This window comes from Pristiophorus japonicus, chromosome 12, assembly GCF_044704955.1.
Source record: "Pristiophorus japonicus isolate sPriJap1 chromosome 12, sPriJap1.hap1, whole genome shotgun sequence".
Taxonomy (NCBI): domain Eukaryota; kingdom Metazoa; phylum Chordata; class Chondrichthyes; family Pristiophoridae; genus Pristiophorus; species Pristiophorus japonicus.
In genome coordinates, this window is record NC_091988.1 from 94542893 (window position 1) to 94557013 (window position 14121).

Sequence of the window (14121 nt, forward strand, 5' to 3'; positions counted from 1 at the left end):
GCCTCATGTCTAGGTCTGTTGTGGACTAATTGACGGAGACTGATTGCGAGGATTAGTCAACAACTACATTATTGTCGTATCATGTAACTACCAGGCAGGTCAAAGGTTAACTAGATGGAGCCTGGCCTATTTTTATCTTTTGTTTCGAAGTGGATCAATCTGATAACATATTATTGGACTGCGTACATTTACCTCACAGCTCATCAAGACAAAATGTCTCGTAGGGCTTCACATAATGAATTACTTTTGAAGTGCGGTGATTATTAATATTTAGGTGAATACGCCAACCAGTCATGTGTCGGTAATGTCCCGTGAACCTCAATGAGAAAAATGGCTCATTAAGCTCCTTTTTTTTTTTGCTGATGTTGGTTGAAGAAGGAACGTTGGCCAGATTGCTCGGTCAACTCCTTGCTCTTCTTGGAAGAATGCCATGGGATTTTTCACGCCACCCGAACCACATAAACAGGAAGACGCCATTTGTTTAAATATAAAACATATGACTCAGCAAGCATTCATAGTTTGAGGGTCTCCCTTACTGTCACTGTTTATAATGAATTATGATTAATTTTAACAACCTTTCTGTTGAACATCTTGGATTGGCCAGGCTTATTGCCATCATTAGGATTCCGACTGGAAAGAGTTACTGAGCCCAACACTGGGTGCGAGTTAGACCAATCTCCATAGGCAGTCATTAAATATGGAAAGTAGCAGGGATCATGTTAGTTTAACTGAATGTTTTAATTTGGCTGTCTGGTTCAATGACTGTTCTCAGCCACTTATATCATTAGCACAAAATTAAATCAATAGAGAAAATAAATTACAATTCATCATCGTAACCCTTTTCTTTAAAGGGCAACAATATCAAGACTTCCTTTGAAGGCTTTGTTCAGGTGAGGGGAAGGGATAAATTTTAGTAACTGCTTTGAGGGGCTTTTTTAACCCATAAATGATTGGTTTCAAAAGTTGCTTGGTCGAAGAAGAAAAGACTTGCGCTTTGCAGCCAATGAAGTTCTTTTGAAGTGTAGCCACTGTTGTAATGTAGGGAATAAAGCAGCCTGTTTGCACAGCAAGATTCCACAAACAGCAATGAGATAATGATCGCATAATCTGTTTTTAGTAATGATGGTTGATGGATAACTATTGGCCAGGATACTGGGGAGAACTCCCCTGATTTTATTCAAATAGTGTTTGTGGGATCTTTTACATCCATTTGAGAGGGCAAACAGGACCTGGGTTTAAAGTCCCATCCGAAAGACGGCACCTCCGACAGTGTAGCGTTCCCTCAGCACTGCACATTAATTAGCGATACTAGTAGTATGGTCCAGGGAGCGCTGGGAGACCACCTCCCCTGTGGCATGCAGCAGACGTGTGCATGGGCCTTGGTTCATGGGATGCTGATGGAATGAGGAAGGGAGGAGCTGAGAGAGAGAAGTTTTAACAAAAGAAATTTGAGGAATGAGTGGGCGAGGGCTCTGTGGTGGGTCAGTTGTGAGTGGTTCTTGGGCAATGAATTGGCACGCGACACAAGGTATCCATGGGGCTTCTGGACAACGCTGAAGAACTGTCGCGCTTATTATACCAAACGCCAGTCTGCTTGATGCTTAATGCTGCTCTTTTTGCTCTCCAGTGTCACTAGCCTCCAGCACAATCGGCCCAGGAGGACAGATCATACACACAGAGACAACGGAAATCTTTCTGAAAGGGGATCCGCTGAATGGATTTGGATTGCAGCTTCAGGGAGGAATCTTTGCCACCGAACCCCTCTCGTCTCCGCCACTCATACGATTTATAGACCCGGACAGCCCTGCTGAAAGGTTAGAAGGCATACGAACATTATTGTCCATCAAAACCAAACTGGGAAAAAACCCCAACAAGCTACAACAACAACTTCATTTATATAGCGTCTTTAATGTAGTAAAACATCCCAAGGTGCTTCACAGGAGAGTTATGAAACAAAATTTGACACCTAACACATTAGAACAGGTGATGCAAAAGCTGGGTCAAAGAAATAGGTTTTAAGGAATGTCTTCAAGGAGGTTTTGTAAGGGAATTCCAGAGCTTATGATCTAGGCAGCTGAAGGCAACGATGGGGCAATTAAAATCGGGGATGCAGGAGGCCAGAATTGGAGGAGCGCAGATATCTCTGAGGGTTGTAGGGCTGGAGGTTACAGAGCTAGGGAGGGACGAAGCCATGGAGGGATTAGAATACACAGTAGCAAACCATCTGGTGGAAAGATACTGATGTTAGACAAAGAAATATGTTTGTTTGAAATTAATATTCATATGTTTTGTGTTTCATTCATGCTGTTCAAGCATTGGTTACCAGCTCAGTGTCGGGGAAATTTCATTGAAACAAAATGTTGTTAAGTAAATAAGGTGCAACATTTTGTTCAGTAATTAGCTAGATGTGTTAATTATTATTGTTAAAAGGTTATATATTTTCCGTTATGATTCATTTGGTGGTAGAATCAAATTACTATCTGGCATTGGCAAAAGGATATTTGGAATGCTAAGAGAGGGCTTGAAAAATTCTTGGCTAGTAAAAGTAAGGAAAACCCAAAGATGTTCTATAAATATATTAAGAGCAAGAGGATAATGAAAGAAAGGATAGGGCCTATTAGAGACCATGAGGGTAATCTTTGTGTGGAAGCAGAAAATATTGTTATGATTCTTAATGAATACTTTGCGTCTGTTTTCACAAAGGAAAGGGGCAATGCACATACTGCTATCGAGGAGGAGTGTGAAATTCTGGATGCAATGAACATAGTGAGAGAGGAGGTATTAAAGGGTTTAGCAGCTTTGAAAGTAGATAAGTCCCCAGGCCTGGATGAAATGCAGCCCAGGCTGTTGAGCAAAGTAAAAAAGGAAATAGCAGAGGAACCATCATAAGAACATAAGAAATAGGAACAGGAGTAGGCCATTTGGCCCCTCGAGCCTACTCCGCCATTTAATACAATCATGGCTGATCCGATCATTGACTCGGGTCCACTTCCCTGCCCGCTCCCCATAACCCCTTAATCCCTTATCGGTTCAGAAACTGTCTATCCCTGTCTTAAATTTATTCAATGACCCAGCTACCACAGCTCTCTGAGGCAGCAAATTCCACAGATTTACAACCCTGAGAGAAGAAATTTCTCCTCATCTCTTTGTAAATTGGGCAGCCCCTTATTCCAAGATTATGCTCTCTAGTTCTAGTCTCCCCTATCAGTGGAAACGTCCTCTCTGCATCCACCTTGTCAAGCCCCCTCATAATCTTATACGTTTCAATAAGATCACCTATCATTCTTCTGAACTCCAATGAGTAGAGGCCCATCTTACTCAACCATTCCTCATAAGTCAACCCCCTCATCTCCAGAATCAACCTAGTGAACCTTCTCTGAACTGCCTCCAAAGCAAGTATATCCTTCCTTAAATATGGAAACCAAAACTGTACGCAGTATTCTAGATGTGGCCTCACCAATACCTTGTACAACTGGAACAAGATTTCCCTGCTTTTATACTCCATCCCCTTTGCAGTAAAGGCCAAGATTCCATTGGCCTTCCTGATCACTTGCTGTACCTGCATACTAACCTTTTATGTTTCATGCACCATGACCCCCAGGTCCCACTGTACTGCAGCACTTTGCAATTTTTCTCCATTTAAATAATAACTTGCTCTTCGATTTGTTTCAGCTAACGTGCATAACCTCACACTTTCCAACATTATACTCCATCTGCCAAATTTTTGCCCATTCACTTAACCTGTCTATGTCCTTTTGCAGGTTTTTTGTGTCCTCCTTACACATTGCTTTTCCTCCCATCTTTGTATTGTCAGCAAACTTGGCTACGTTACACTCAGTCCCTTCATCCAAGTCATTTTCCAGTCCTCTTTGGATTTGGGCATAGTGCCGGAGAACTGGCAGACTGCTAATGTAGTACCCTTGTTTAAGAAGGGAGAAAGGGATAGGCCGAGTAATTACAGGCCTGTCAGCCTAACCTCAGTGATGGGCAAATTATTGGAAAAAATCCTGAAAGACAAGATAAATCTACATTTGGAAAGGCAAGGATTAATTAGGGACAGTCAGCACGGATTTGTTAAGGGAAGATCGTGTTTGACTAACCTGATTGAATTTTTTGAGGAGGTAACCAGGAGGGTTGATGAGGGTAGTGTGTACGATGTAGTGTATATGGATCTTAGCAAAGCTTTTGATAAGGTCCCACATGGGCGACTGGTCACGAAGGTTAAAGCCCATGGGATCCAGGGCAAAGTGGCAAGTTGGATCCAAAATTAGCTTAGAGGTAGGAAGCAAAGGGTAATGGTTGATGGATGTTTTTGTGACTGGAAGGATGTTTCCAGTGGCGTTCCGCAGGGCTCAGTACTGGGTCCCTTGCTTTTTGTGGTATACATCAATGATCGAGATTTGAATATAGGGAGTATAATTAAGAAGTTTGCAGATGACACTAAAATTGGCTGTGTGGTTGATAATGAAGAGGAAAGTCATGGGCTGAAGGAAGATATCAATCTACTGGTCAGGTGGGCAGAGCAATGGCAATTGGAATTTAATTCGGAGAAGTGTGAGGTAATGCACTTTGGGAGGGCTAATAAGGAAAGGGTATACACATTAAGCGGTAGGTCACTTAATAGTGTAGATGAACAAAGGAACCTTGGAGTGCTTGTCCCACAGATCCCTGAAAGTAGCAGGCCAGGTGGTTAAGAAGGTGTATGGAATGCTTGCCTTTATTGGCCGAGGCATAGAATACAAGAGCAGGGAGGTTATGCTTAAATTGTATAATATTCTGGTTAGGCCACAGCTGGAGTACTGTGCGCAATTCTGGTCACCGTATTATAGGAAAGACGTGATTGCACTAGAGTTGGTGCAGAGGAGATTTACTCGGATGTTGCCTGAAATGAAGAATCTTAACTATGAGAACAGATTGGATAGGCTGGGTTTGTTCTCATTGGAACAGAGGAGGCTGAGAGGAGACCTCATTGAGGTGTACAAAATTTTGAGGGGCCTGGATATATTGGATAGCAAGGGCCTATTTCCCTTGGTGGAGGGGTCAATTACGAGGGGGCATAGTTTTAAGGTGGTTGGTGGAAGGTTCAGAGGGGATTTGAGGGGGGGGCTTCTTTACACAGAGGGTTGTGGGGGTCTGGAACTCACTGCCTGGAAGGGTGGTGGATGCAGAAACCCTCACCACATTTAAAAGATGCTTGGATGGGTACTTGAAGTGGACCTAGAGCTGGTAAGTGGGATTAGACTGGATAACCTCTTGTTGGCTGGTGAAGGTACGATGGTAAGTACTGCAGGGAATTGAATACGGCCAGAGTGATCACCTGGACTAGTTTCGATCGCCTGGATGGATCGGAGAGGAATTTTCCCAGATTTTTTTTCCCCCAATTGGCCTGGGTTTTTATCTGGTTTTTGCCCCTCCCAGGAGATCACATGGCTCCGACTGGGGTGGAGTGTAGAATGTTGCAGTGTAAGGGGTGTCGCAGTTGTGTTGGGCGGACTGGTTGGGCCGGGTGCTCTTTACCTTTCCACCATTGTTCACTGTTCATAGGTTTATATGTAACCTTCAGGGCTGCTGACTGAGGGCCATGTGGCTTTTTGTCGGCCGGCACGGACACGATGGGCCGAGATGGCCTCCTTCTGCAATGTAGATTTCTATGTTTCTATTAGCAACATGAATTGATTTGCAGTTACATGACACGCTTAAATTATTTTCAAATCAATTGGATCCCAGACGATAGTGGCAAATTGAAGTCCCAAGCAGGAAATTGTGGACTTGATGTCTGCCACACCACATCAGAGGATTAACCCTTGTAATCTGCACTCAGAAATCTGATTGTGTATTGTTTTTGCATAGGTATAGTAGTGTAATGGTTATGTTACTGGATTCATTTCAGGGAATGTAGTACAAAATGTAGGCTGATACTTCCAGTAAAGTATTGGCTTGCAATGTCGGAGGTGCCGTCTTTCGGATGAGACGTTAAACCGAGGGGTCTGCCCTCTCAGGTGGACGTAAAAGATCCCATGGCACTATTTTGAAAAAGAGCAGGGGAGTTCTCCCTGATGTCCTGCCAATATTTATCCTTCAATAACACCTTAAAACAGAATATCTGGTTCTTATCACATTGCTGTTTGTGGGATCTTGCTCTGTGCAGTTTGGCTGTTGCATTTCCTACATTACAACAGCGGCTACTCTTTTTTTTTTTTAAAAGTACTTAATTGGCTACAAAGCGCTTTGGGACGTCTTGAGGTTGTGAAAGGAGCCGAAGAAATGCCAGCCTTTCTTCCTGCAGAGCTTGGTCTCCAGTCGTCTCGGTTAACCCTTGCCACTGGATCAAGACCAAGCTCTGTCAAGGCCTTGTGGTGGCTGGCATGCAATGGCCACCATACGTTAAAAGAATCCACGCACAGGCATCTTCCACCCTTCAATATTGTCGAGGAAATTTCTAAGTTAAAGTAACTCAAGCGGAGATTTCAGAGTCTTGCTTCAAGAGATTCTTTAATATGTACAGGCGAGATATCTCGGAGAGCTGCTTGGTCCTTACCAAGGCAATACTCTGAAATTCTATAGAAACTTGTTCCATCTTTATACAGAAAAAAAAGGAATTTTATCTCTACAATTGACAACTACATTATTCAGGAACATTACCAATTCTAAACAGGGCACAAAGGTCAGTTTACACAGCCCAACAGTATCTTGTCACGTCATTATTCAATCTTTTCGAGGGTCAGCAGGATCATCACTAAAAGCCCCTCTTATCAGAGAAATCAGTTTGTCCAGGCAATGGGGGTATCTTAACATATACAAATACCAGATGTACAGCTTTCATGTTATCTGTTCTTTTCTAACAAAGAAGAGACATCAAGTATTTTCTGGCCTTGCAGGATTCTGCAGTCTCAGCACAGAATTAAACTTACTAAAAGGAAGAGAGAAATTTAACCCCTTCCTATATCGTGAACTAAAGTTCTTCCACAACTCCCTCCTTGTTGATCTTTTATCTTTAATGATCAACATGCTTTCCTTCTTAGAAAGAAAAGGGAGGCTCATACCCCTCGGGGTAAGGTCTCATCTCTAAACATTCTTTTTCATTATAGTCATCTAACTGTCCCTCTATTCTGTTTAACCTTCCTTTCACGATCACATTTTTCTGCTCTATTTTTTCTACTAGGTTCATTACTTGTCCTAACAGGGATCTTACTTTCAGCCCCATTCCACAGACAATTAGCAGCAGAATCAGCAAAATTACACCAAGTACTACTATCGGGTGTATTGCCAGTTTTAATACCGCTGTTGCCCTGGGGGACCAGCCTAGGAATATATCCTACCAGTGATGCGCTGTTATAGAGGTAACTGTGTTTGCTATTCGTACTAATTGTCCCTTTTTAAAACTCATTTCTATCTCAAATTGGTGAATATCTCTGCCCCGCTTGGACAATGCCTTTTCTATTTCTTTGTCATTTTGTATTAAATTATGCAGTCGGGTTAAATTAATTGTAGGTGGTAATGGTTCAATTCTGTGCACCGTTAAATACTTCTCCACATTTTTCCACTGTCCAAAAGTATAAGTTCTTTTTTCTTCTGGGTTATATAGAGTGTAAACTCCTTTCACACAAATATTAATAGGAGGTATATATAAAATTCCGTCTAAGTAGACGGGTTTATTTCCTGTTAGGCAAACTTCGTTTTGGCCTATCTCTGAGACCTCTGTGTCATTAGCTTGTTTTAGTTCCCACTTGCATATTCCTGTCGAGTGCTGTAAAGAACATGGTTCGTGGATGGCGGTTCGGTAAGGACAAACCATCCCGAATGGCCATTTAACACATCCCCTGTCATGATGTGTTAGATTCCTTTCATTGACCCAGTCCCCTTTAAATTTTGGATACCAAAAGTTCTGTCCGAATAATTGGGGTATTACTTGATACTGACACCAAATTTCCTTCTTAGTCATACTTATTATTTCCATTGTGATATTACATCCGTCTATATCACAGCTAGTGTATTTTTCTTGAGGTTTGAGGGCAAGATCTGGAAACTTATTGATTCCCAGTAATCTTTCCCAGGTCTCAGCGTGGAAAGATAGTATTTTCCTTTCTAACTCGGCTCTCAATAACTGTCTGATAGTCTCCTTAAACATGCAGCTGGTGTACCAATTTACCCCTTTCTGTTCCTTCATCAGGTTTTCGATTTCCTTTTCTATTTCTTTACTTTGCCTCCACGTCATTTTGTCTGTTATGTAGCCAGATACCTGTAGTTGCTGTAGCCCTTCATCCCACGCGTTTCTCAACTCCTATACTTTCTCCTATTAGTCCTCCTACAACCTGGATTTTGTTTTGCAGGGTCTCTATATCTATTGTGTTCAAGGCTCCCATTCCTACTCCTACCCCACCTAATACAGTTCCCAGCACGTCTCGCTTTTTTCTCAAGGATCGGTCCAGTGTGACTCCAACACTGGTCGTGTTGCAACCATCCCTCTCCCTTAGCGGATATAGGATTTGTATGGTTAAATTTACTATACCTGGGGATCTTACTACCGATATGCAGGTGGTCAATATCCGTTTTAAATGGCCCGGATCTCTGGGGGAATGCCTATTTTTATTATGTGTCCACTGTTTAATATAGGTTCCCCCATGTAGTATTTTTGTACGGTTCATGCACTTTACCCATCCTCTGTTTTCTATTTTAAAATGACAATCTTCTTCGGGGTCACAAAACGTGCCATTAGTTTCTTGGCTCTCAGCTATTTCCTTGCTGGTCAGGCATGTCATATGTACCTTCCATTTCAAGGTTATGTTAAATCCTTCCTCACTGGTTATTTTCACTTCCCCTGATAGTTTTGCCAGGAGTCCTTCCTCATCTTCCTCCCTTTGTTTTCTTCTATAATGCTCCTGAACCAATTCGTTAAAATAATAGCTTACTAGTACAATAGTAACAGTGATCCACAAGATAAAGACCCAAATTGGTATACAGGCAAGTTCTGACATCTAGCTTGATACTTCGGGGTATTATGCTCTTAGTCCAGCCTGGCTCGGTAGAAACAAAAGGGGATGAGTACAGTTCTTTTCGGGGTGTGTCCGCCCTAGCTCGGTATTTCTTCTTCTTGCTGTGTTTCGTCTGGAAGGTAGTATTTACATCGGGTGGCGTGTATCCAATTTGGATGTTTTTCCAGTTTCAGGGCGGTTCTTGTTGTGAGGATTATCTGATATGGTCCCTTCCACCTAGGAGAAAAAGATTCCTTGTTTAGAGTTTTCACTAATACTTGCTCTCCCGGCCTGAAAAGGTGCATGTTTCCCTCTGACGGAGGTACTTGGGTCTGTTTTATTCGCTCATGCAGGCTTCTCGCTATTTCACACATGGCCTGAGCATATTTTAGCGACTTTTCGTCATTCCAAATTAATGCTACCTTTTCTGCTCCTAGTGGCGGTTTCACACCAGTAGGCATTGGCCTTCCTAATAAGGCTTCATGGGGTGTCAAACCAGTATTTCGGTTCTTTTGGTTTCTTATGGTATATAGTACCAATGGAAGGGCATCTGGCCATTTTAGTCCTGTTTCTTGACATACTTTAGTAAGGGTGGACTTTATCACTCCATTGACTCTTTCCACCATGCCTGAGGACTGAGGTTGATACGGTATGTGCAATTTCCACTGGAAACCTAGCGCTTCGGCTAGATTCTGCACTATTTTTCCTGTAAAATGTGTTCCTCTGTCACTGTTGATTCCCATAGGTATCCCATATCTTGGCACTATTTCTTTAAATAGGATCTTCACTACTGTTCGGGCATCATCCTTCCTTGTTGCATATGCCTCTACCCACCTTGTAAACATATCTACTATTACTAATAGATACTTAAAGCCTAATACTGGAGGCATGTGGACAAAATCAATTTGCAAATTTTCAAAGGGCATGCTTGGTTGGGGTAGATGGTCATATTCTGCAGGCGTCTTTCCTCTATTGTTTTGTTGGCAAATTTGGCAGGTTTTAGCAATTTTCTCAATTATTACTGTTATTCCTGGTGCATACCATTGCGCATTGATAGCATGTATCATCCCTCCTTTGCCCACGTGAGCCTGACCATGAGCTAGGCGAGACAAGGGCAAAAACAAAGACCTGGGACATACAGTTCGTCCGTCAGGATGGGTCCAGATATTATTTTTTAAAAAACATCCTTGTTTCTCCCATGTTTTTCTTTCCTGCACTGTAACTTGTTGCTGTGCTATTTCAAGTTGTTGGGCGCTCAGTGTTGGCAGAGGGGAGACTGAGGCTGCCTGTAGGCAGCACGTCTGTTCCAAAGCGGCTCGTCGGGCCGCCTCGTCGGCCCTCCTATTTCCTAATGATACTTCATCTTCACCAGTTGTGTGGGCTGCGCATTTAATAACAGCAACCCTTTTTGGCAATTGAATGGCATCTATCAGGTTAAGCACTAATTGTGAGTGCTTAATATGCTTCCCGCCAGAGGTGATGAAGCCTCTGTTTTTCCATAGTTGTCCAAAATCATGGACTACACCAAATGCATATCTTGAATCGGTATATATATTAGCAGATTGATTTTTAGCTAATATACATGCTCTAGTTAGGGCGAACAATTCAGCTGCCTGTGCCGAGGTTCCGGGGGGCAAGGCAAATGCCTCAACAATTTCATATGGGTTCACAATAGCATAGCCTGCCAGGAGCAAATTGTCTGATGGTCTGTGAGACGACCCATCTGTATAAAGAATGAGATCGGGATTGTCCATTGGTTCCGTAAGCAAATCTGGTCTAGGCATGGTAGCCATCTCCACTGTTGACAGACAGTCGTGCTGGTCTGGGTCCTCTATTTCTCTAGTGGAGCTGGTAGGAACAAAAACAGCAGGGTTTACTGCAGGCGCACGGCGAAAAGTGTAGTTAGGGTGTGACAACAGCAGCACCTCGTAGCCTGTCCTTCGGGATGCTGTGAAATGCTGAGTTGCTGCGGAATTCAACAATAACAGCACCGCATGCGCGGTGATAACAGTGCACGGATAGTCCAATACAATTGGTACTGATTTTTCCACCATGACCGCAGTAGCGGCTACAGCACGCAGACAAGCAGGCATTCCTCGTACTACTGGGGGGAGCATTACCGAATAATAAGCAACTGGTCTATTTCCCCCACCATGTTCTTGGGTTAACACTGCTGTTGCGAATCCTTCTTTTTCATTCACATACATTTGAAAAGGTTTCGAATAGTTCGGAAGTCCCAATGCTGGAGCGTTAGTAATAGCATTTTTTAACTGTTTAAATGCTTCTTCCCTCTCAGGGGTCCATTCCACTTTAGGTGGGGCTTCTTTTAGGGCAGCTGATCGTAGAGCCGCATCCCATTCCCGATAGCCGGGGATCCATTGTCTACAGTATCCCACCATCCCTAGAAAAGATAAAACATCCTTCTTTGTCCTTGGTGTGGGGGTGTTTTGGATGGTTTGAATTCTTTCAGGTCCCAGCTGCCTCTGCCCCTGGGATATACGAAACCTTAGGTACTGCACTTGGACTTGGCAGAATTGTAACTTTTGCAGTGAAACCCGATGCCCTCTTTCACATAGGTGCTGTAAAAGCTTTATAGAGTCTTGCATACATTCAAACCCGTGGCTGGAGGCCACGAGCAGATCGTCAGCGTATTGTAATAGCACCGACTGATCTGATAATGAGCAGTCCTCGAGGTCTCTTTTTACGGCTGCCGCATAAACTGCGGGGCTTTCGGTATACCCCTGGGGCAACCTAGTCCACGTATACTGTTGTTTCTTATACGTGAAGGCAAACAAATATTGACTTTCCTCCTTTAAAGGGATGGAGAAGAATGCCGAACACAGATCTACTACAGTAAAGACAGTAGCTGTGGGTGGGATAGCGGATAGTATGATGTTGGTGTCCGGTACCACAGGGGTGATAGGGACTACTATCTTATTTATAGCTCTTAGATCTTGTACAAATCTCCACTCATTTGGTCTATTAATCTTCGGGATAGGCAGTATCGGCGTATTACACGGGCTCTGTGTCTTTTTCAGGACGCCTTGCTCTAACAGTGCTAAGATAACTGGCTCTATCCCTTCTTCCGCCTCCGGTGGCAGTCTGTACTGCCTTATACTTGGTAATACAGCATTTTTTATCAACTGTACCCTATGGGGCACCGCAGAATAGACTTGTCCAACATGGTTTTTATGTTTAGCCCAGAGTTCGGGGGACACTTGACTCAGTGCCATTGGTATGTTGGGGCTAGTTTGTCCGGGGGGTTGCTGTTTTTCAAACGTAGCATCGTGCCCTTTTCTCTCCCAGTGGAGAATTCCTCTGTCACGGGTGATAAATTCTAGCCGTATATCCTGCAGTTCTATCATCGCCCATGGTTGATAACCTGGTCGCTGTCTTTTCTCTTCTATGTCTAAGATCATCCCGCCCATGTCTTTAGGTTTTGCTGGGGGCTTTACAGCCAATGTCAGATGGGGTGTCGTATTTTCTTCTTTTAAATCGTTTTTGTTGTAAGGCTGTTAGCTCCACGGCCACCCCCAACCCTTCAGGTCCGAAGTAAATGTGGGGAGTAGCTTCTATTACTTCGTTTTTATTTAAGAACGGTTGCACAAAGCGCTGATAGTCTTCAGCCCTGTGTCGAGTATACCAGGCTGTACAGTGAAGCTGAACTGCCTCAAAGCTTGTTAAGATGATATACAATAACTCTTTAATATTAGGGTCAATTTTAATCTTTAAGTTTTCCACTGCCTCTTTTATCAGGGGGGAGTAGAAGTTGCCACTCAGTTGCCAACTATAAAGGGCAGCACTTTCTTCATTCTTTTCCTCTTTCTCTCTTTCTATCCCATTAAAGAACTGATGAATGTTATTTGGAGGGATCTCCATAAACATCCCTTCCTTTGTGCAATATATTGTGGCTCCTAGTTTGCACAAAGTCTGTCTTCCTAATAGAGGGAGAGGCGTTGTCTTAGAGACTATCAGGGTTTCGTCATTAACTTGTTGTCCTTCAATTGTCAATTTAGTAGGTTCGGATAAAAAATCTTTCAAGGGGACGCCGGCCACACCCATGCTTAAAACAGTGGTGTTGCTTACGGGTAATCCCACAGAGGGCGGTACAGAGGACATAGTGGCGCCGGTATCCACCAGGAACTTTACATAAGTGTTTCCTACTTTTAGTATTGCTAAGGGATTTTCTTCTATGTCCGTTGATAAGCGAAGAGTCGCTGCCTGTACCGTTATGCCTCTGGGGCATCCCTATGCTGATTGATACGGATTGGGGTTAGAAAAGGAAAATTGAGGGGCCGGTGGAGGTGGAGGTTCGGAAAAGTTCCCTTGCGACCCTCTATTCTGTTTGGGCGGGCATCTACAGTCGCGAGCCCAATGCCCTATTCTTCCACAATTTCTACACTCATCTTGAGAGCGATCTCGCTGTGACCACTGTCCTCTTCCTCTTCCTCCACCCCTAAATCCCCCTCGATTCTGCGCCTGCCCTCCGCCTCTCTGCTGGTAATATTGACCTGTTGCTTTGGTTTTACTTACGTAATTGAACAATCCCTCCCTGTCCATGTTTGCCAAGACAGTGACTGTCTCTTTCCAGGTTTTTCCTTGCCAATCTAAAACTTTAATTTTGTAGGTCTTTGCATGCTGTGGTAACATGCAGTTCAGCAGTGTTTGTACTGCTAAAGGTTAATTCGTATCTAAGGGTATTCCTGCATACTCCTCCCAGCTATTTTTCCACCTGGCTGCGAAATCTATCATTGATTCTTCCGCTTTCTGCAAACAGCGAGTAACCTCCCCTATATCCCCATGTTGTCTAGCCCCTTGTAGAATTGCATTCCGTCCTCTATTCTGTAGCCAGTGTGTTAAAGATTCGTTTCCTTCATTTAGCAAATCATTATTAGCTCTCCAATCCCCTTCTTCTCCGGGCGGGATATGGAACATATCTTTTACTCCCTGCCAGGAAAATCCGTACGCTGCTTGTAATAATAGTTTAACATCCCCTGGTAGCGGATTATAAATTGTACAGGTCTGCTCAAGCCAGTTATGAAATGCAACAGGTTTCTTTACCGGGTTTGGGGCTGCAGAGATCATATCTCTGGCCTCTCCCGGAGACCAGGGTTTTAAAACCGCTGTGGTTCCTATCATTACTCGGGGA

The 14121-nt window shown here is 43.4% G+C and overlaps 1 protein-coding gene across 1 annotated transcript in view; it reads left to right on the forward strand.

Annotated features, from left to right (window-relative positions):
• Window positions 1-14121, forward strand: part of grip2b (glutamate receptor interacting protein 2b) — a gene marked incomplete at its 5' end in the record, with an annotated part of 696297 nt that overhangs the window by 592704 nt on the left and 89472 nt on the right. Inside the window, one exon of the mRNA XM_070895762.1 lies at window positions 1628-1814. Within this exon, the coding sequence (XP_070751863.1) occupies window positions 1628-1814 (187 nt within the window). The remainder of the gene's footprint in view (window positions 1-1627; window positions 1815-14121) is intronic.